This window comes from Zingiber officinale, chromosome 4B (genome assembly GCF_018446385.1).
Source record: "Zingiber officinale cultivar Zhangliang chromosome 4B, Zo_v1.1, whole genome shotgun sequence".
NCBI lineage: Eukaryota > Viridiplantae > Streptophyta > Magnoliopsida > Zingiberales > Zingiberaceae > Zingiber > Zingiber officinale.
In genome coordinates, this window is record NC_055993.1 from 38,968,086 (window position 1) to 38,992,413 (window position 24,328).

At 34.7% G+C, this 24,328-nt stretch overlaps 1 protein-coding gene across 1 annotated transcript; it reads left to right on the forward strand.

Annotated features, from left to right (window-relative positions):
- Window positions 1-328: 328 nt before the first annotated feature.
- Window positions 329-18,993, forward strand: LOC121974972 (mitogen-activated protein kinase homolog MMK2). The gene is made up of 6 exons (XM_042526282.1): window positions 329-631; window positions 2,395-2,524; window positions 15,131-15,268; window positions 16,227-16,559; window positions 18,192-18,375; window positions 18,468-18,993. Exons 1-6 carry the CDS (start codon window positions 465-467, stop codon window positions 18,638-18,640), a joined length of 1,125 nt encoding a protein of 374 aa, XP_042382216.1. The 5' UTR covers window positions 329-464; the 3' UTR covers window positions 18,641-18,993.
- Window positions 18,994-24,328: the final 5,335 nt, after the last annotated feature.

Sequence of the window (24,328 nt, forward strand, 5' to 3'; positions counted from 1 at the left end):
TAATAATGACAATCAATGATTCTTATTCCCATTCTCATTCCCCACTCTTATTTTCCTAAATCAAACGTCCCCTTCGAATCCCACCCAATCACGTGCAAACAACGTGGCCACCATCTGTCTCTCCTGTTGCTAATAATGGTCGAGGAGATATTCCGGCCGCTGTGGCTTGACGATTCAAAAATTTGAGGGCATTTTGAAAAATATTTAAAAAGTGGTACTGCGCTATTTACTTATTTATTTTTTGATCTCAAATCAAAATATCTCGCAAAGCGGTCGAAAGCGACGGTAAGCGAAGTTACCACAAGAAGCACAGCGAAGCAAATAAACTCCCAACTCCCCCCTTTCACGAGCTCCCCCTCTGCTCCTCTCCTTTCCCTTCTCTCTCACCTCCCTCCCCTTCTCCTTCACGAGATCTTCATCTTCCCCTCTTCCTTTTCTCCCATCTCTGCTGGAGTGGCCATTGCATGGAGTCCGCCGCCGCCGCCGCCTCCGGGGAGGGGCACATCAAAGGCATCCCTACCCATGGAGGCCGGTACGTCCAGTACAACGTGTACGGAAACCTGTTTGAGGTCACGGCGAAATACGTGCCCCCGCTTCGCCCCATCGGCCGCGGAGCCTACGGCATCGTCTGGTGATTCCAACCTTTCTCTACCTCTGGAGCTGCTTCGCCTTTCTTTGATAGATATTGCCTTTGTTCTTTGATCCCTTTTTTTTTCGCTTTTTTACTCTATTTAGTTCGGATAAATTAGAAGGTCAAAGAGAGGGTAGGATTCAATTCGGGTGATTCTTGATCTAGTATAATTGACTTGGCATTACTGTTGACGCAGATCCAAAAACTATTCTTGAGGCAGGGCTTTGTTGTAGCAAATATATTAGTTTCTGTGCCTACTAGTAAGACAATCTCGTAGCTATGTGTCTACATAGAAAAGATCTTGAGAAAAGGAAAATGGCTTGGGATGATAAGCGACTGAGTTTCTTGCTTAAAACGCTTTCCTTTGCATTGATTTATGGATGTGGTTGAGCGTTACGTGGTAGATGGCAGTACTGCAGATAGCTACGACTGTCATGATCATTTTACTTCCTTTTTCTTTCTGAATCTGGAAATCTTTGCTGAAGGGTAATTGGGGGCATATGTGTAACACAGCTATTGCTTTTTTAGAGTACCTTTTAGTTATCTGTAAGATTTTATAAGGAGTTTTCACTTGATAGGCAATCAACTCACTTCATAGAGCATATGCATTACACAAGGACATGTATGGTCGATAGCATAGAGCATATGCATTATGCTCGTGGGCTGAAGTACCCATGGGCGGAACCGCGGAAAAAGCCCATGAGTTTGCTTTCACGAGCAGAGTGCCGATTTGGCGTTGAACGATCTTATAGGGATGGTCAAGACCACGGGGGTTGGCTGCCGACGACTTGATGATGCGCTTCCGTGATTTACTCTTGGGACCTGTAATAAACTTCTGTGTGGCCGGGCGATCACCTCCAGGATTAGTTGGATCATAAGAACTGGACAATTGAATTATGAAAAATAAAATAAAAAATACTTACCAATCCACTCAATTTATAATTCCTCTTAAAAATTATATAAAGAATCATACAATGCAAAACACAATATATGATGTGGATTTGGTCCTATGTTAATAATATGCATATATTTAAAGTGTATCACTTGCAAAACAAATGTTGAAATCAACACTTACAAGTTATATGCTACCACATCAAAATCATGATTTATTGTTTCACTTTCACAAGAGAGCATAAATGAACCAAACTTAGTTTTTTTCCTTTCAGTGCATAGATGCTCCTCTTAGCTCCACTTTTGCACCCACTTGGCCCACATAGACACTCGGCTACCCTGCCTACGCATCTAACTATCTAAAGTGACTTCATGTCGCATATGCAATGTTTTCCTTATCTAACACTCACCTGGAGTTTTTTTTAGGACACTGGTCTTCTGTCTTTGATAGTAAGTCTTGCAATGATGCAAGAATTAACATGTTAACTATGGTCCCCATTGTTTACTTATCAATGCCAGTAAATGCCATTTTATGGTCTTCTTATAAGTTATAAGAGTAATGACTAGAAATCAGATCCCTTTCTGTTTCTCTGGTAACTAGAAGTTTGAATTGAACGAAACCATGTTAAACTAGCATCTAAAAATCAGTTGCCATCGCTAAAAATCATTATTGGTTCTCTAAAGTGTCATTTTTTCTGCAACATTTTCTTCAAGCAATTTCTGAAATCATGATAGTATCATGGAAATACTTCTATTTCTTTTCCTGCATGTTCTTAGTGCCGAATAATTTCTTTGTCATTGGAAAAAGCTGTTAGTTTATTTCTTTTCAATTATTATAATTAAAAGGAGCTATTGGTTCCTGTGGTTTCTAGTGCTGCATGGAATTCTCAGACCCGTGAAGAGGTGGCGATAAAGAAGATTGGCAATGCATTTGATAATAGGATTGATGCCAAGAGAACCTTGCGAGAAATCAAGCTTCTTAGACATATGGATCATGAGAATGTAAGTTTACTTTGTCTCAGCCTGACATGATTTCTTCATTGCCTGGTTTCTCTCAAGTTGTTTATAGATAAGAAGTTCTTTATATTAACTTGACTGTTGTTCCTCTTTAACTTCTCCATGACTTGTCTGCATTTGTTAATTTTCTGATAGTTGTATTGTTCCTACACAAAATTCTTTATTTAGGTTTTGTGCATTCTAAGCGGTCACATAAGTAGAAATAAATTTTTTTCTTTGATGCTGCTTTTGGTGCCATTATTTTTATTTCAAATATCTGCTGCATATGGCCTTCAAAATTGTTTGTCATGTCTCCATAATTGCCAATATATGATTGGACAATTAAATTAAGGCACTTAGCATTTAAAGTGGATCACCATTTAATGCTAATCATGATTTCACTATAATTCACCAACTATGTTTTTGCTTGGTCTCTTTTCAACAACTGATTGATGTAGTACACTAGTTTTCTAGGTTGGGACATATCGTAAACATGTAAATACATAGTGATGTATATGCAACATAATAAATAAGGTAACATATATAAACACAGTGGACTAACTAGAATAATTAACCTTGATAGTTTTTTCCAGTACATGCTATCGGAGCTCCCATGACGAACTAGTCATGGTCGGTCCCAAGCCCGGATAAAGGAGGAAAGTTATCTTAGGTTGCCAACAAGCGTTAAATGAGGACAAATGTTTCATGAATGAATTCATTAAACTATTGTGCTAATGTTAGGTCTTTCTCTTAAAGGAACGTATTGTAGGGTCCGACTGTAACGTCTCGGCAAGAACCGCTACATTTTCAGAACTTGGGTATGGTGCTAAATATGCAAGAGTTTGCGTTGCAGGTTCAACTGTAACATATTGGCAAGGACCGCTACATCTCCATGAAACTTGGGCGTAGTGTTAAATAGACAAGAGTTCTTACACCATAAGTTCGATAAGAACAAAAATTATAGGAAAACTAATAGTCTAAGATTTGAAACATGGAACATAGGAATCCTCACTAGTAAATTAATGGAGGTGGTAGATGTGATAATTAAGAGAAAAATTAGTATTTTGTGTGTACAAAAGACAAAATGAGTAGATGAGAAGACAAAGATGATAGAAAATTTGGGTTTAAGTTATCTTATACAAGAAAGTGTAAAACAAGAAATGGAATGAGTATTGTTGCAGATAGTCCGTTAAAAGATGAAATTGCATTAGTAGTTAAAAATGAGGATAGAATTATAACCCTTAAGATAATAGTGGTGAAAGAAACTATGAACGCAATTAACATGTATACACCGCAAGTAGGATTAGATGAAGCTACTAAATCAAGGTTTTGGGACGATCTACATGAAGTATTACAAAACATTCTGCCAAATGAAATGATTTTAATAGGAGATGAATTAAATGGGTATGTCGGAGTGAAAAATAAGAAATATGAAAGGTACATGAGAGTTATGAGTTTGGAACGAGAAATGAAAAAGGGAAAACTATATTAAATTTTGCAATACCATATAACCTTATGTTAGCTAATATGTTTTTTAAGAAAAGAGAAGATGACTTGGTCATATTCAAAACTAGGAATAATAAATCACAAATTAGCTTTCTTATGATTAGGAAGAGAGATAGGAAGATTTGTAAAGATTGTAAGGTCATCCTTGGAGAAAGCTTAATTTCCCAACATATGTTAGTAGTATTGGATATATGCCTCAAGCATAGTATCAATAGAAAAAAAATATATACGACTCCTAGAATTAAGTGGTGGAAGTTAAAGGACGGGAAGAAAAATATATTTATTTAAGAAGAAGGTAGGAATACAAACATTAGGTGAAATATACGGTGACTCTAATACGACATGGGATAAGATGATATCAAATTTGAAAATAGTAGTTAAGAGTGTACATTAGTGAGTCAAAGGGACATGCACTACTAAGTAAGAAATATTGGTTGTGGAATGAGAAAGTACAAGATAAAGTGAAGGAAAAACAAACAACTTATAAGGAATTTTATATTTGTAAGAATGAGGATAACTTAAAAAAAATATACAATATCTAAAAAAGATGTTAACAAAGTAGTGAAAAAAGCAAATTATGAAACTTTGAACGATTATATCAAAAGTTGGATACAAAAGAAGGGAAAAGAGACATTTATAGCATAGCTAATGTGAGAGAAAGGAAGACAAGAGATCTTATTCAAATAAAATGTATTAAAGATGAATATAATAGGGTACTAGTAAACGTTGAAAAAATAAAAGAGTGGTGGAAGAGGTATTTTTATTAACTTTTTAATGAATGTTTAGGTGACCAACTTAACCTAGGTATTTTAAGTAGGTCAAATAAGTATATAAATTTAAATTTTTATCGTAAAATTCAAATTTCAGAAGTAGAACAAGCTTTAAATGTGATGCACAATGGAAAGACATTAAACCAGGTGATATTCCGATAGAGGTATAGAAATGTATAGAGAAACAAGGTATTAATGATTTATAAAATTATTTAATATGATATTGAATGAAAAAAATACCTGATCAATGGAGGGTAAGTATTTTAGTTCCTTTATCTGAGAACAAGGGAGATGTACAAAATTGTCTAAATTATAGGGGTATTAAACTAATGAGTCATACCATGAAACTTTGGGAAAGAGTAATAGAAAAAAGATTAAGGAGATCACTATGATCGAAAATCAATTTGGGTTCATGTCTAGAGGGTCAACAATAGAGGCTATACATCTTCTTAGACCACTAATTGAAAAATATTGGAAGCAAAAAAATAAGATCTACATGTGGTATTAACTGACTTAGAAAAAAAATATGATAGAGTTATAAGAGAAATTATATGGAGAATTTTAGAAAAGAGAGGTGTTAACGCAACATATATTGAAATAATTAAGGATATGTATGAGTATGTAACGACTAGAGTAAAAAGAGTAACTAAAGCATTTCTAATAAATATAAGGTTACATCAAGAATTAACTCTAAGTCCCTATCTTTTTACACTAATTAAGGACGAACTCTACACACATTCAAGATATAGTACCGTGGTGCATGTTGTTGCTGATGATATTGTTTTGGTAGATGAAATAGAGTAAATGCTAAACTAGAATCTTGGCGGGAAAAGTTTAGCAATATTAGACGTAATGAGATAATTAGTAAGATAGGAGATGACGAGTTGTCTGGAATTGAGAGCTTTAAATATTTATGATCATTTTTATAAAATGGAAGGATTGAAAGAAATGTCTTACATAAAATACAAGCATGATAGTTGAAATGGAGGAAAGTGTCGGGTATTTTATTTGATTGTAAAGTATCTCTAAAACTTAAAGGAAAGTTCTACAAAATTGTAGTTAGACTTACTATTAGAGCTATCAGATGGGTTGACTCGTGGCTGGCGGGTCAGTTCGTGGTAGGCCAACCATTTGGCAGGGCAGGGCAGGGCAGGGCGGGTCGACCCATCATCTTGGTGGATTGAGAAATCTCTAACCCAATCGAAGGCAAGTTGTGGGTTAGGCGGGCCAACCTACGGGCACATAAAAATTTTAAAAAAAATTTAAAAAAGTTTCATATTTTCAACGTTTTACTTTGGAAAGATTTTATCAATCAAATATATCTAGAAATAGATATTTTAAATGTAAATGGACACACGAGTACACATATTTGATGAAAAGTATTATTTTTATTTCAAAATTATAAAAAAAAGATAATAAATTGACAAGAAACTTAGCTTATATGTGCTTTTCAACTCGCGAGCCAATCCAAGCCCGTTGCGGATCGACTTGCGTGACCGTGAGCCCTAGGCGGGTCGACCCACAGCAGGCTTGAGTTGATAAAATTTCAACCCAACCTGAATCCGAGGCCCAACCCAAATTGAAGATTCTACCTATTATGTTATATGGAGTTAAATGTTCGGCTATGACTCGAGCACATGGGTAGAAGATGAGAGTTGCAGAGATGAGGATGTTATGATGGATGTGTAGACATATGAAGATGAACATAATAAGAAATGAGAGTATTAAAGAGAAAGTCGGAGTTGCACCTATTGAGGAAAAACTCTGAGAGACATGTTTAAGATGATATGGACATGCACTTAAACAACCAATAAATGTTAGGCGATCACATACATCAATCGAAGAAGAGGAAGACTAAAAAAGACTTGGTTAGCAATAATAAAAAAAATAAAATTTATTTAAGTATAGATGATGATATAGTAGGGGGATAGAGTCCAATGACGTAAAATCATCCATATAGTCGATCCCACCTAGTAGGATAAGACTTGATTGTCATTGTTGTATATGGTATCAGAGCTATCAATTCCTTTGTTGAGTACTTCTCCCCCTTCTCTGTTTATTGCGTGCTGTTTGCATTGCCATAAGGAGCAACCTACTTGAGAAATTGTCTCATAAGATTTCTCCTCATTCTCTTTCTGTCAGTGCACTAATATGTGGCTAAAGGAATCGATGTCTGCATGTTTCATCACTCACCGTCTATGCATATTGGCCGTTTAGTATTGCACGGTCCACCATTTCTCATCATTTGACTTCCTTCTCTAGGCCTTTTTCATTGATGGCGGCAAATAATTTGCCTTAGCTTTAGTTGAAACTGCAAAAGCGCCATCAAGGCCTTGTTGCCCACTACCTGCAAATCATTTTCACTATCGAAGTTTGAGCTTGAAATTCTTTTATTCTTTACCGAGATTCACTGCCTCAGCTCATCAACAATTGCACTAAGTTGTTGAAATTGATCTGGTGTTGCATTCTGACTTTGTTTGTTAAAGTTGTTGTCATTTAAACCAAAATTTGATATGGTGCCGTTGTGTACAGAAGTGCCCCTTTCAAATCCGTAGTTATTCCTTAATTAATGCCCAATAAAGCACTCAAAGATCACATTTGTTGACTACTTTACGGTCTTTTCCTCTCATAACACTTCCAAGTTTTTCTGATTCCCTAACTATGACCACTCAAAAGTTGAATGGACAGAATAAGGACACTTGGGATGTTGCTCTTAAAGAGTAGTTTATAGGTAACAATAGACGTTGATATTCCTGATGTTCAGTTGCTTCTCATTTGGTAAATTTTTGATCCAAAATTGATGAGCATCTTTTAATATTTCTTATGTCATGAGACATGGACATGAGTGAGAGGTCTTTTCATTGACGATACACTCATGCTTATCAGGTGATTAGGAATCTCTTCTTGCTATGCAAATGCTATATAAAGATGATAATCCACATTGGCTGGTTGCAAGCTTGCTTTAGGTCACGCCTAATGTTTGAGTTATGAAGATAGTATTAGCAGCTACTTGCCACCATTTCTATGTTTGTAATGGTGGTATTCCCTATTCCTACTTGTCTGTTTCACAATCTTCTCTTGCAGAGATACAAGCATTAGAGCTTTAGTCACTCCCAAGGTTATAACAGAAAGCAAGGATGTGAGCATGCTACACTCCCTCCATGAGACTCCGTTACTCCTCTAATGCCAACCTATATTACTATATCCATTTCAGATTCAAGTGTTAGATGCGGCTTTTTAAAAATGAGGACAACGACACTTGATAAAAAGGGTCCAAATTTAACATACCAGTATTGGGATGCAATTAATCTTAAAATTTAAATACTGATATTTGATTGACTATAAGCTAAATTAATTTATCTATATTATAAGTTAACTAAACTAAGTTATAACTTGTAATATATAGTAATTATAACTGAGTTATAACTAAGGTTTAAAATTTCAAACTGTATTAGAGTTTCGGTTTATGACCAGAACAATACGATTTCGGTACCGTATCGTATTTTCAATACTTTTTTAAATATAAAATATAGTATAGATTAAGAATTATATTATATTATAAGATTAAGAATAATTTGGTCCAAAGTTTAATCAAAATAATAGTATATTACATAAAATTAATTATATTATATTTTTTTATATCTCTATGAAAAAAACAAATTAGTCTAAAGAAGAAGAGAAAAGATTTTTGTAAATTAGGGGAACAAAAAGGAATATTAAAAAATTAATAAATGAAAGAGGAAATGAAGAAAAAAAATAAAGAAAAAGGAGAAGGGGAAAAATTAGTGAAAGAGAAAAAAAGGGGAAAATATTAGTAGAAAAGGTCAGGAATTAGTAGGAAGAAAATAAATATAAAAAGGGAAAGTAATCAACTAGTAGGGGAATGGAACAAAAGAAACAAAGGGAAAAGGATAAAGAGAAAAGGAAAAAGGGGAAAGAAATTAGTAGGAAAGGATAGTAATTAATAGTAAATAAAATAAAATAAAAGGGATGGGATAGGAATGAGATTAAAGAAATGGGGAAGAGAGAAAAAAACATAGATCGTAATACCTTGCAGGCTTACCTCCGCGAGGCCACCACAGCCTTGCGGCCTAGCTTGGCCGTTGTGAGGTCGCTACTAGCTCACGGAGGCTAGGTTAGGCAGCCATGAGGCCATCACATCCTTGTGAAGGGCCTAGCAGAGGCCCTACGTTGTTGGAGTCTATTGGAGTTTTGGTTATTCTACCTCTCGCTTCGCCGTTATCATCCATTGTCACAAGTAAAGTTTTTCTCTTCTCTTCTTTGGCTCTGTGCCGAATCCAGTGTCGTATCGATTGGCGGATGGAATTAAAAATTTCATTTGTGTCGATCGGTACGATAGGAAACTTTAAACCCTGGTTATAACTTATATTATAACATAATAATCAATCCTTTATAAGTTACAAAATATATCCTTATTTCCCTTACCCCAATCAAGATTCCTCCCTCTTCAGTCATGCTCTCCCCTCCCTCAACGATGCAAGCACCAAGTTCCACCACTGCAGGTGACACCACTGAACTTTAAAATTCCTTCCCTATGTGGAACCAATATAGTTTCTCTCCCATCCTCATGCACAATGTCATTGAATTCCACTTACTCCCAACACAACGCGTATCACAAGTAAGCTTCTTTCATTTCTTTTGTCTTGATCTCATAGGCGAGTTCAGTTGTTTATTCTCTTATTTCATATCCTCACTCATGTCAGGTCATGTCAACCTGGGCATAAAACACCCATGTCCAAGTATTACAAACACTAACTTCAATGTCAGTCCTGCCACGAATTTGGACCTTTCCATTACTCTTCAAAAGCATCTAGAAATATGCTTTCTCACATGCTATATCTCTTATTCTAACCTTCGTATGTTATTCTATTTTTGTTTCTTCTTTAGCTTCACATTCTACTCTTAAGACTATCTTAGAAGCACTATCTGATCTAGGTTGAGACAAACTACAAGATGTCAACTTCACATTCAAAAGGGAGTTGATTTCTCTTCTTTTGAAAAATATATAATTGGTTTTTAGTGTTATCAATTGGTTTAAGTCTTTCTTGTTGCTAAAGGCATAAACTCATATTTTTAGTGTTGATGATATTAGCACTTTTCTTATTAGGCCAATGTTACTTTAGTTTTGTTCTTCCTAGCTTTGGTAACAATGTCCTAATGGCCCCAATATCAAGTGGATATTAAGAATGTCAACCTTTATGGTGATCTTAATAAGTGAAGCAACCTTATGGGTTTGTTGTTCAAATATGAAATTTTATATAAGCTGAAAAGTTATCTAGTAAACAAGGCATGTTTAGTATGTTCAACTTTTGCAATGATCATATCAATAGTCTTTCATTTTACCTTTGATCGAGACAATGCTGGTTACAGGTTGAAATATGTTAGATATGTCTAAGGAACTTGAGCTTACACTTGTTGACACTCAAAAGGATCCAAATCTCAAATTGATACTAGGATAAGAGGAGCTAATGTGTAAAGTAAGGAGGTACTTGTTATGAAATCAAAAGTGCACAACTACATTGCCAGTAATAAAAATATCGATCTGGGACGGTTGATTAAGTACCAGTTAACTTCACACAGTGAATTATCTAGACAAGCGAATGTTGGTTGAGAGCTTGAAGGCAAGAGATTAAGAGAGAGAGAGTTGGGAGAGAGAGGGAAGAGAGCAAGGGAAGAGAGAGCAGAGAGGGAAAGAGTGATTGGGGGAATGATTTTAGGAGTTCGGTTTTATTATGAAGTTAGTAAATATCCCTATGCATTGTTCGTCTCCTTACCTCTATCTTTATGCATATGTAGGAAGTCTAACTAAACACCGACACTACCCCGCGATGGTCATGTTATAGTGCTATCCCTATTGGTATCTGATGCTACTAAGTAGAAGAGGTAACCTAACAAATTCGGTTAAAGGGATACCCTTGTCACTAGGCCCCAGTCCCCAGTCATACAATCTCTAGATTAAATAGGACACTTATGAACATAGGATTAGAGATAACCCATTAAACCTAATTAGATGCTTCTTTTGGAGAATTGTCATGTGGTTAAAGGGATATCCTTGTCACTAGGCCCCCGGTCATACAATCTAGAGTATCCTCTCTACGGGGTGAACAATTAATACACATTTACATGTTTACACCATTCATACATTTCATCAAACACATAGAAGACACAATATACATAGAACATGACATAAACACGCTATTGAACAAGGAAATGATATATACATAGTTTATACATCAACATCACATCACAAATACTCCCTACATCCTAAGAATCGGAAATTTATTCCATAGTAAAGAAGAAACAAACGAGACATGAAGAATAACATTCTACAACTCAAATTATAAATAAAGGAGAAGAGAAATGCTTAGCAATGCGTTGCCAGTTTTCTAGGTTGGACTTCTTGCTTTGGATGGATCGTGCGGATCAATGAAGATGGAAGCTCTAGGGTTTTCCCATAAGGAGAGAACCTTTCTCCAAGGAGAGGGACGAAGTCCTAAACCCAAGATGAGTCAATGAATGAGTTTCTTGGCCCTTTTATACTTCTCTAAACTGTCCAGGTCTGCCAGGTTTATAGGGCACTGCCAAAATGGGTTTTTCACTTCTTAAACTTGGTTTTCTCATGTTCCACTCTAAACCAAAGTTATAGCCTTTGAAATTATCTACATTTTGATATAAAGAACAACCCGTAACTCCAACCGAGCCGAAAGTTATGGTGGTTCAAAATTTGGTCTATAGTCTAGGCGAAGGGTATGACGTGGCCATGGCTAGGAGGCACGACTGCGCCCTTTAGCACCGCTAGACCATGTTATTCTTTGTTGAACCCTGAAGAAAAGTTGTAGATCTTGAAGTTAGCTATATTTTGGTATAAAGAACAACCCATAACTCCAACTAAGCATAAAATTATGACTGTTTCAAAATTAGTCTGCAGTTTGCCCAGATTCAACACAATTCTATTTTTGCACGACACGACCCCAACTCCACACCACGTGGCCCCTGGTGTTCTCCGTCACATGGCCGTGGCATGGATGCCCTCGGGCGAAGAGGCATGACCACGCCATTTGGCACGACCGACCTCTGAAGCATCTCTGGAAATATGGTACGACCGTGCCATTTAGCACGGACGGAACACGATTCAGCCATGGAAGGGGGCACGACCATGTGTTTTCATACGGTTGCCCCTTGTTGGCTACTGGTGGGAGGCACGACCTATCTCGGCTTTGTTTTGAGAGAGATTACATGGCCTTGCCAAAGGGCACGATAAGGTTGTTGAATTTTCACAATTTGTTTCAATGTGTGCCTTTGCTTCATTTTCGTTCCAAATGACGTTCTGTCAATCAAAACATACAAAGAGCAGATCTCCGAATAAAATAGGATGGAAGTATGACATAATAATGAAATAGTGTGGAAAAAAACATAGATTATATTCATGAAATACAAGTAGGTGTGTGTTAAAAATACCTAGAAATATATATAACCTACGCACATCAGTACTATAGATTAGTTTTTAAATTGAACTATCTCATTGTCACTATATCTAACCTATAATTTGTTGTAGTGTGTTGAATTAATTTTTTTTGTCATGATCATTAGGATATAACCTCAGGATTCTTTGGAACTTAAAGAATAGACCAAAAAGGTCTTTTATATTGTCGTTATGACCATTTTCAAATTGTAGGTACATATGTATAAGGGAAATGTTCTCTTGGAGATAAGTGATTGACATTAGATTATTGTGTTGTGCAATGAAGCAACCTATCCTTGAAAGATCAAGAAGAAAACTTCTATAGCTAGGTCAAAGTGTTTTGGCTGAACTTGGGGATATGATTTGAGCCACATGTGAGAAATAGTTGATGATTGAGTTGATGACCCTATATTGTGATAATTAAGTTAATATACACGTCACTTCCAATTTAATTTTTCATGAGAGGATTATGGATTAAGGGGTTTAACCGTGCTGGTTGGTATAGGTGGAATTTACCATTTTGACCATCAATTGATATTGAAACTCTTTAGAATCAACATCAGAGTAGTAGCTCATTATGAAAATAAAAGAGGAGAGAGAGGGAGAAGAGTGAGATTGAGCGAGAGAAGAATACCTTGGAGGGAGATTGGTGATGGGCACAACAAGTGTGGCGATGGGCAGGAGTGTGAGCAAGCGAAGGAATAATTAGGATTTGAAAAGACCATGTTGAGCTTCTCCTCCTTTGTGCATTCTCTTAATTTTGGTTCAAGTATAAAGGAACAACTAGGTTTCAAAATGCTTTAATTAAATGAAAATTTATTTAATTAAGTTAAAATATTATTTAATTTTTTTCACTATTTTTAATATATTTTATCTACATTCTTTTTGGTATTAGCAAGTTGGCATGTTGTGTACTTCAACAAACTTATCTTATCTATTTGTGTAAATTTTAATCTGAGCTAGTGTTGTATCAGTTTTCTTTAGGAAGAGGAATATGTTTATTTGCTTTTATTACATTATATCAACAAGTCAAAGCCATCATCTCATAATAAGGGTTCTTTTTTTTTTGACATTCTTAAACCAAATTTAGATGTCATTTCTATATATTATCTAAGTATAAAAATTACATAAATCCATGAATAATTTGAAGTTAAAACATACAGATAATATAGCATAAGCAATGCCTATAATCATAAAAAAACTAAGCACTCTATATTTGAAGATGTTGAAATAGTGACCAATCTTTATGACCATTTTACATGCAAGTGCCCAAACTTGACATCTTTGCAATAAAACTTTTAAGTGATTAATACTATTTAATTATACAATAATAATAGTATAATTTATATTTATACCCACCAAACATTAGAGGTAATACCAAGAACTAAACAAGAAGTAAACACCTGAAATATAACTCAATAGCAATCATCAAAGTAATCAAATATTAATGAAAATGATTTTTTTTATTTAAAATTAATGTACACTTATATTTTAAAAAAGTTGAAACCATATTACGTGGCCCAATATGGTACAAAATTATTTTCTTTTGGTTAGAGACTAAAATTGCGACACGACTGAAAATTTTAAAGCTTAGAAAGGATAAACATACAGAGATGAATTTGCCACTCTATCAGGGAAAAAGTGCTAAAAATAGGATCATCTTTTCATTTGTTTAATTTAATAATTAATTATGAGATTTATCAACTGATTTTGAGAGGCCTAGAATTGTTTATCTATGTAATAAGCATGGGCTTTATAAAATTTGTTAACTAAATTTTAGAGGGTGTATTGGGGAACTCTTTGTAAATTGTTGGGGATCTATTTTAAATATGTAAATACACAAAGATGTATATGTAAAATGATAATAAGGATTATATATTGATAGTGGGGACAATTGATGGTAATCAACCCTAACATTGTTCCTATTGCATTATGTTTCTTTTTTATTTAATATGTATTCTAACAAGGTCTACATGTTAATCTTCAGAATTTCCTAAGCTAGTCTGGAATGCTAAATATTTATTAGGTATTTAGTCTTCAGAAGCCTTATATTTTACTCATATGAATGGGGAACATGAGTGGGACCTATTCAGGCATTTCTAGGATTCCAAATTTGATGAACTGGACATTACTATTAACTATGCTCTAGATTAACAATCATCAAAGAAGCTATGGTTTGGTCATTCAACATAAACCTCTTTATTGTGGTCTAGACCATTGCTACAGGGGTATCTACGATTGCTTCTCATAGACATTTAACTCTTCTCTTCTCAAATCTTCAGACGGTGTAGGCCCTTTAAAGATACTTTTATGTCTGGAATATTTATTTTTATGTAAGAATTAATGATACAGTTTGGTTTATGTTACCTTCCTTTGCATTGATAAATTCTTATACTCTCTTTAACAGATCTTAATGCCTTGCTTGATTTCAGGATTAACAATATGGGGTATAACAGTTTTGACCAAAAGGAATGAGGGTAGTACTGCTAATTATTGAATTTTGTACTCTCCTATATTTAGTGTTTTGGAAAATAATTAAATTACTTTGTAATTTTAAAAGGGAAAATTTTCAAGAAGATTGTATTGGCAAATTAGGCTTGTTATTGTTGTTTTTTGCTTTAGTTTAACTTGGTTACACCTACACTTAGTAAGATATGAGTTTTATTTGTCATTCATGTCCATAACTCTGTCATTCATGCCCTTAACTTGAGTTAACATTTAGTTGGACTTGCTGTTTCATCTTTCTTGGACATATGCACTTGTATTTTAAATATGTAAGTGTTGAAACATCTATTTATTGAGCCTTTAGTTTTTATAGTGCGCACATTGTGATAGGTGTTATGTTTCATGTAGGTTATTGCAATTAAGGATATCATACACCCGCCAAATAGGGAAAACTTCAACGATGTCTACATTGTTTATGAGTTGATGGATACTGATCTTCACCAGATAATACGCTCCAACCAACAATTGACAGACGATCATTGCCAGGTTTGATGCTACCACTCTGCTGATGGAAGAGAGCCTGCTTGAAGGAGGAATATATTGCAGTATTGATATGATCCATAGGATTTTAAGATTGACATATTTGCTTGAAGATGTTTTTTTCTTATTGTTTGACGCTTGTAGAACTTGTCATTATGTTCATCTTCATCACGCCTCATAATTTGTTTGTTTTTCAATTTTGTCTCATTGCTTAGCTGAGTGCTTTTCCACTACAATGGTGAGAGTTCTTTGAATCAAATACTTTCAGTTTTAGATGAACTTGGTATTCTTCTGCTTCTATTTGGAGCATACTCTTTGTTAAACTAAGGTCACCAAAATACATAATACAATAAAATTAACCCTTTAAAAATAAATCGGCCGAATAAGATGAATGGGATGATAGTCTAGTTTTAAGTTTCTTTAATTTTTTACTTGAAAAGTAGTTTTATTTTGCCAACCTTTAATGATTCTAGCAAAGTAGGTATTCTTTGTGTGTTTGCTCTAATTGTTTTCATAATTTGAACAATCATACAATATGTCCTAGTTTACAACCCTTGGGATATAGCTGGGTAAAACACACATGCCTTGCTCATTCTCTGTCAATTTAGAAACTACATATCTGTGCGTGTCAGTATTCTCTTATTGCTTTCCAATTGTTTAATTTTTTTCTAAGAACTTATTTTTTTCCTCTTGTTGGAATGATCAAGCATTTCAGTTCATATTTTAGGAGGGGTGGGCAAATTTGGAATTGGAACTCACATATAGTTCCTATGATGCATTTTTTATTTGGAATGACGAATTTGCAATATATATTCTATTGGTAAATTTGAGAATAGATTCCAAGATTTGTCAACAACTATACAACACCTTACCTGTTGAGTTAACTTTGATATGTTTTGATGCATGATAGCTTGCAATACTATTAGCTATTTTTTTCATCCTCATAGTATGTATTTTTTTGCAGTTCTTTCTTTATCAATTACTTAGAGGGCTAAAATATGTGCACTCAGCAAATGTTCTGCATCGAGATCTTAAGCCAAGCAATTTGCTCTTAAATGGGAATTGTGACCTCAAGATTGGAGACTTTGGATTGGCAAGAACAACATCTGAGACTGATTTCATGACTGAATATGTCGTCACTCGGTGGTACCGAGCACCTGAATTGCTCCTAAACTGTTCAGAGTACACTGCTGCTATAGACATCTGGTCTGTGGGATGCATACTTGGTGAAATTGTGACAAGAGAACCTTTATTTCCTGGAAAAGACTATGTTCATCAGCTAAGGCTAATAACTGAGGTATAGTTGTGGCTAAATTGCAGTTTACTTTTGAGTATGTGGACTCAGGGATTTCTTCTTCGAGTTTTTTTTGTCATTTTCCTATTCAATCTCATTCTACCTATTGTCTTAACTGGTGTCGATTTGATGTTGGTTTTTTCCTTGTGATAATTTATTCTGCTTGGTCATGGCTAAACTTCTTTAATGCATTGTGCAGCCAAAGAAAAAGGTAGTCACGCTTAAATAGGAATGTGCCTTATGCCATTCTGCAATTATGTTTCTTTCTTTTTGTGAAATCAAGTTATTCTTATGTTTTAACTTTAAGCTTTTCAGCTAATAAATAATTAACTTTCTGCTTCTGCACCGAATATGTTTGTGTATGCTAGTGATATATTGTGCTACTCATGATCTTTCACATATGCTAAACCTAGTACATTTTCCTTTGTTCAATTTTTTGTGATGAGTGTTTGATCACGTTGCTCACAGCTACTTTTTATCTAGTTTTAGTCAAGTTGCACAATTAGATTACCTGATTATGGTTTAAAGCAGCTAAAGAAAAAAAATTATCGTTGACCTTTATGTTTTCTAGTTATACACATATTGGGTAGTTCCTTGAGTGCATCTATTGAAATTATCAAGCATGTTCCTTTCTGTTGGGCATACTATGGACACCTGGTCCTCATCTCCAACAACCAATTCCTCTTCTGCGATGTAGAGTAATATGTCAATATCATGGTCTTAAGTGCATATGTACAGAGACACCACAATTGTGCCATTGCAGTACCACGATGAGTGTCTGGTTGACACCTCAGGGGGTGTATCCAACTCTAATTGGTTACTCATCCATATTATTCTTCATGGACTAGTATACTACTACAAGTGAGGCTCTGACATACTGACCAAAAATGATTAGTCAATGGGTGACAATACTGCCCCACCTACCTGCTAACTGTCAACAACTTCCTTTATAATATGAAATCAAGAGAGGACCATATTTACCCCTTTGTCACTCAACACGAGGCAGCTCATGCATGCCTAAACCTTGCTATACTTATTCTGCATCTAATCTCCTATAATTCCACGTTCATTGACAATGGCTGTCTTCTCATCTCTGATTTTAATACTGAAAAATAAGTCTTCTCTGTCATCAAGTATTACATGGTCATGAGAGAGGTCTAATGATGAGCAGCTCAAAATGTATAGTGAGTGAAGTGCAGTTGACCCCTCCACCTCATTAATCCATTAATTTTAGCTCTAACAAAATGGGACTAAGGGAAGCATCTCGCCTTCAATATGAGCCATTTTGCAACATCAGAGTCCATCCACAGCAGAATGGTGAAATGTAGACTGTAGTTGCATGAATATAAATGTTTTTTGGGTAAATTTCTGGTGCATTAGGAAAACAACAATCTAAATATTGGATTTATCTGCCCAAATAATAGTAAAACATACATTAGCAATGGTAATATCTTGTTGATGGACATCATTGAGACTTGGTGCTAAACATGAGACTGATTGTTAGATGGCTTTTGTGAATTACAAATCTATGATGTTTACCTGTAACTCAACTTGTTTTCTGCACTTCAGATTTTTCTTAATCAGACTAATGATTCCTAATAATCTGACACTTCAATGTATTTTCATCATGGTAAGCTAATAGGTTCTCCTGATGACTCGAGCCTTGGCTTTCTCCGAAGTGACAATGCCCGTAGATATGTGAGACAGCTTCCTCAATATCCGAAACAAAATTTTGGTGTTAGGTTTCCCACAATGTCGATTGGAGCCATCGATTTGCTAGAAAAAATGCTTGTATTTGATCCAAGCAAGAGAATCACAGGTTTGTTTAACTTCATAGTTGTTTCTAGTAAATGGATAGGGAGCTGTGTTTTATTTCTAGCATACAGGCTCACGTTTATTCTGTTGGTGCAGTTCATGAAGCTCTTCATCATCCTTACTTGGCATCTTTGCATGATATTAATGATGAACCTGTTTGTTCTACACCATTCAGCTTCGATTTTGAGCATCCATCATATACAGAAGAGGATATTAAAGAACTCATTTGGAGAGAATCATTGAAGTTTAACCCAGATTCAGTACGCTAGAATTATACTAGCTATTCTCGTTTGTAGCTATAATTACTCGAAATGAAGCCTCCTAAAGCCATTGTTAAGGCCGGTTGATGGGCAGCATATCAGTCTATCTGCACATTTGTGATTCGGAGTTGGGTCAACGGTTGAGGAAATAAGGTAGCTTAGTATTTTGAATCTGAACTGTGGTTTAACTGCCTATCTATATGTATTATTGAGAACCTTGTTCTGTTTTCACGGGTTCACTATCAATGTGTGTTTCTTTCCTCATTCAATTACTAATGTTCACTGGCAGTTGTTTTGTACCTCTCATCTTTGGAGGAATAATTATTATTAAAAATAACTGCTGCCATCTCGGGGCATATAAAGTTTGTCATTTTTTTTTTTATTTCCTTCCCTCGTTTTTTTTCAATTAGTTTTTTATTCTCAGCACGAATTTAGAACTTGTGCATCCATAAAATAATACTAGGATAACAGGGGCTCATTACTCGATGAAAGATCCGTTGGAGAAGAAGAGAGGTAATAAGGGATAAGATGTGCATAAATAATGATTTTGTGAGTGTTTTTTTTCTCCTCCCTCTAGCTTTCTTCCAAGTAAAAAAATTTAAAAGATGAAGCGCATACAAAATCAACATTAATCATCAAGTGCCCTTTTGATATCCGGTCGTACACCTTTAGACTAGATAAGATATGAATTTCAGCCTTAATAATAATAAAAAAATATAGATTCGTTATATTAATAGTCTTTAATACCGATCTCATGGATATGAAGAGAGGTACATGTAGATACACAGACATCATGTGAGAATTTCAATTTTAATATTTGTATTTGTTGTTGTTGTGATAGTTGAAGATGACCTTGCTGGGTAATGTTATATATTTTTCAAATACCATAAAATTATTTTCTTAGTGTAGGATGAACTAATACAAGGATTATTCTATATTTGGGTGCTTGATTGTTTTGATGGATGCACTGAATTAGGTCAAATATCACTAGACTACACAATCTTTTACAAAATGATAGTTTATTGAATTGCAAAGTTAATTTTTTTTAATATTCAAATTGCACACTCAAGTTTTATATTTATCAAAATATATATCTATTTTTCATTATACTCTTCATAGTAGTTGACTGCTCTTTCATTAGTAGTCATTGCTATATATTTAATGAGTTTGTGCTAAATTATTTTAAGATTGTAAAAATTATATCTAATGAGGTTGTAAATATTTTAAAAAAATTTTAACTCCCAATTTAGGTTATGAAATTTAAGTTTGAGGACATGATTATACTCATAAACATGTAAAGAGTGTAATGAACTTGGTTTGAGATGTTTATGAGATGTTTAATATCATTAATGAGTTTTTGTTAAAAATTCGCTGATGTACCTGCAATATCTAGAATTTCAAAAGTTTAACATGGTTTGAACCAAGGGAGTCCTGGAAATCCTTTAGTGGAGTTAGTGAGTGAGTATGAGAGGCTAAGTCCTTTAATGAGTTTATGTCAAATTGTCTCAAAGTTGTAAAAATTTTAAAAACCCATAGCTCTCAATCTAGGCTGTAGAATATAAGTTTAAGGGCATGATTATAATTAGGAAGATGCAAGAAGTGCAACAAACTTGATTTAAAATGTTTATAAGGTGTCTAAGGTCATCAGCGAGTTTTGATAAAAAATTTACCGATGGACTTATAGTGTTCTAAACCAAGGGAGTGTTAGAAATCCTTTGGTGGTGTTAGTGAGTGAGTATAATAAGCCTACGTTCTCTATTCGGCTCGTGACAAAACATATCAAGGTCGTGTCAATTTCAAAAAACCAACAACTCTTTATTTAGGTTGTAGAATCCATGTTTGAGTGCATAGTTATACTCAAGAGGATGCAAGAAATGCAATGAACCTGATTTAAAATGTTTCCGAGGTGCCTAAGGCTATTATCGAGTTTTGTCTAAACTTACTAATGGACTTACAGTGTTTAAATTTTTAAAATCTTACCATGGTTTGAACTAGGAGAGTCCTAAAAACTCTTAGGTGGTGTTAGTGAGTGAATAGAAAGATCTAAACCCTTTAATGAACTTGTGCCAAATTATCTCAAGATTGTGTATAATTTAAAAATCCACAACTCTCAATCTAGATTGTAGAATCTAGGTCTGAGGGCATAGTTACACTTAGGAGGCTTCCAGGACCTTAATAGTTATAGTTTGAAGTGATTCTAAGGTTTCTAAGCTCATCAACGAGTTTTGTACTAGGGTATTGAGATTGGGGTATTAAGTTTGGGCATCTCAAAAATACTTCAAAATAAGCTCATTGCACTCTTTAGTATTACAAATTTTGATAGTTGACTAGCGCAGTGGATTGGAATCCATAGATAAAGTACAAAAGTTAAGAATCAACTGGAGCAGTTAACTATACACATAACAATCAACTGATAATGTAACAAGAATCAAATGCTAATGAAAGGAAGAAGGAAGTGTATAAATGAAAATAGATACATATTTTGGTAAATATAAAACTTGGGAATGCAGTTTGGGTATTAGGGAAAGTTTGCTACGATTTAGTAAATTATCTTAAAAATAAAGTACAAGAAATGCAGGTTGGGTGAGTGGTTTAAATGACTATTGTGAGGCCATCTATAATTATGTAATATTGAGAGGTGCATTTTTAATTCTCATATATAATAATCTTTGTCTAAGGTAGTAAGGGGCTATTTAGGGTTAAAAAGATTGGAATAATTTCACAATTTAAGGTTGTCACTATTCTGAATTGTTGGTTATGATTTGATCAATGATTCATGGTCCACGATGGTTCAAAATTATTATTATTTTAATTTTTTTTTAAAAATAATTAAAAAATATTTAAACTTGTTTAAGTTAACTATGTATCCCTTTAGAGTATAGAAGAATTAAAATTCACGTAGTTTGTGTATCTTTGTTATCCTCACCTTAGTAAATGATGTTGTTACTCACTTTCATTTCTTGTTTCCATAATGTTAGTTACTTTAGTATTAAACAATTGCATCTAGTTATCTGAAAATTACATTCCTTGTATTTTTTTTAAGTACTTGGATTGGTTTTGATATGATCAACCAAGTCAAGTTGGCCATATTGTGTTTGATGCCATATGTCTAAGTGTGCAGGAACTTAGGAACATAAGAAGTCAAGCGAAAGATACAGTGGACGAGAAGGATAGTACGAAAAGTGAGTCAATGAGCTCAGTGCATTTGAGGGACAAGAAGTTAGGGAAGAGTACACCGACGGATGAGAAGGATGCACGTGGTGCTTCTGAGGGATGAGAAGCTGGAGCGGAAGACTGCTCGAGGAAAAAAGGCCAGAGTTGGGTTCGAGTGAGCTTAACTTTGGATGACCGGAGAATCACCCAAATGACTAGAGCATAAGTCAGACAATTCAACACGAAGTTGACTTGTCGAGGTGCCTAGATCAAGTTCAGGCACCCGAACTCCAAGTGCCTATACCCATCCGGGAGTTCGGACCACCCTGGGTCAACAAAGGTCGTCTCTTCAAGCTGTTACAACATGGATAGGTCTTAGGTCCATGTCAGCAACACTCCAGGCACCTAGACCAGTTCAAGTGCTCGGGTAGGGATAAAGTTTTATCTCTAAGCCATTGTGAAGTTGGTAAACTTGCATCGTTGGGGGTGCCAGGATCATGTCTAGGTGCCCAAAAGTGCCACTTCATCAAAATGGTTATTTCGACCAGTGAACTATAAATTGAGCCATAGTCCTAGGAATTTAACACAACACTTTTTGTACTTCAATTTTATTCATTTTTTCATATTTACTAGTTGTACTTTCAAATACTGTAAGGGGCTTCTCCACCTATAACTTTGCTCGAAGAAGGAGATTTTGCTAGTGCTCACATTGCCTTGGATTAGCAACCTTCCCAGTTGCAAACTAAGTAAATCTTGGTATTCTCTTATTTTCTTTTATTTTAGTTTACCTTAATTAAGTGTTCATCTAATTCAAGTTGAAAGAATGAGAAGGGTGTATTAGTAATTTTAGGGTAATTCACCCCCTCTTACTGGCCGCACCAGGACCAACAATTGTATTAGAGCTCGGACTGCTATAGAAGGACTAACCGTCATCTAAAGCAAGAAGACAATGGCAGAATCCAACATTCACCCACCTAAGTTAGAAGGAGAATTTGCACTTTAGAAGTGCAAAATGGAGGTATACTTTAAAACTGGTTTTGATATATTTTTAATGTTAAAAAGTGATTTTGTAGTACCTAAAAATCAACATGGAGTAGAGAAGGAAGAGTATCTTTGGAACAAGGAGTAGGCCGACTTCATAGCTAATGGTAAAGCAGAATTTCATCTACTTACCATACTATCGACCTAAGAAGTCAACCGAATCAGAGTTTATGACTCAGTAAAAGAATTTTGGGAGAAGTTTCTGGAGCTGCACGAAGGTACTTGAAAGCCAAGCTAGCGAGATGGGACATCCTCTGAAATTAATTAGCTAACAAACCTCTGGATAAATAAGGGAGAGATGGTGGCTCAACTTCATGCAAAGATCAAGGACCTGATCACCTACCTCAACAACCTCGGAGAATCGGTAACAAATCGAGACTTAATCGGCACGCGCTTACTGCCTTTTTGAGAACATAAGAGTAATCAATCTTAGTAGATGCATACTACATCTCTAATATCTTGGAGGAAAGTACCCTAAAATAATTATTCTCAACTTTCAAATTACATGAGTCTTGATGTGCAGGAGTTACAAAAGAAATAGAGACAAAATAGAACCTAGCACTATAAGCCAGAAAGGACAAACTAGATTCTAACACATCACTCGATGAAAATGATGCAGATTTTATGATAAGGAAGTTTTCAAAAATTTTTAAGTCAAATAACTTTGGTAAGAAACAGACAATGAAGCTTCTTCGAGGCAAAAGAAAAATTAGATTATACAATTGAAATGATGAAGGTCATGTAAAAGATAACCGCCTAAAACTGAAGAACAAGACAAAAGAGAAGGATAAAGGGCCAAATAAAACCAAACACAAGAACCTCAGAGCAACGTGTGACGAGTCATCATCCGATTCCGAGCTGGAAGCGTATGCCAGACTAGCACTCATAGTGGATCACCAGAAAGATGATAAAAGTACCTCAGAGATGAGCGTAGACAAAAGGGGAGACACTTTAGAAGAAAGCATCGATGACGGGGGAGCATCGAATAACGAGATTGACTTGGTAAGTAAGCTATGTTCTATACCTCCTGATAAATTATATAAATTTATCAAAATACTTTCTATAAGTTCATGTAAACTAGAAATAAAAAATGAACAATTAAGAAAGGAGAATTTAGAATTAAGAGTTACCTTAGCAAAATCATGCTTATTAGAAGATTTTGATAAATTGAAGGTTGAAAATGAAAAGTTGAAGGATCAACTAGAAAAATTTAAAAAGAATCATTCATGTTCAAATGTTTAAAATTTTAGAAATTTTTAAAAGATTAATGGGTATTTTAGATATCACAAACGTCAAATTGTAAAAGTGTCATGAAAATATGTTTCTAAAAAAAATCTTATTAATCCAGTAGGTAGGAATCTATATTGGGTTCCAAAATCATGTCTAGATTAAATTTTTTCTAATTTAATTTATTTGCTAGGTTAGAAGTTCTTTACTTATAAAAATATTTTTTCATGCAAACTTTTTGTTAGAGTTTTTTGTTCAAAATTTTTATAATGATAA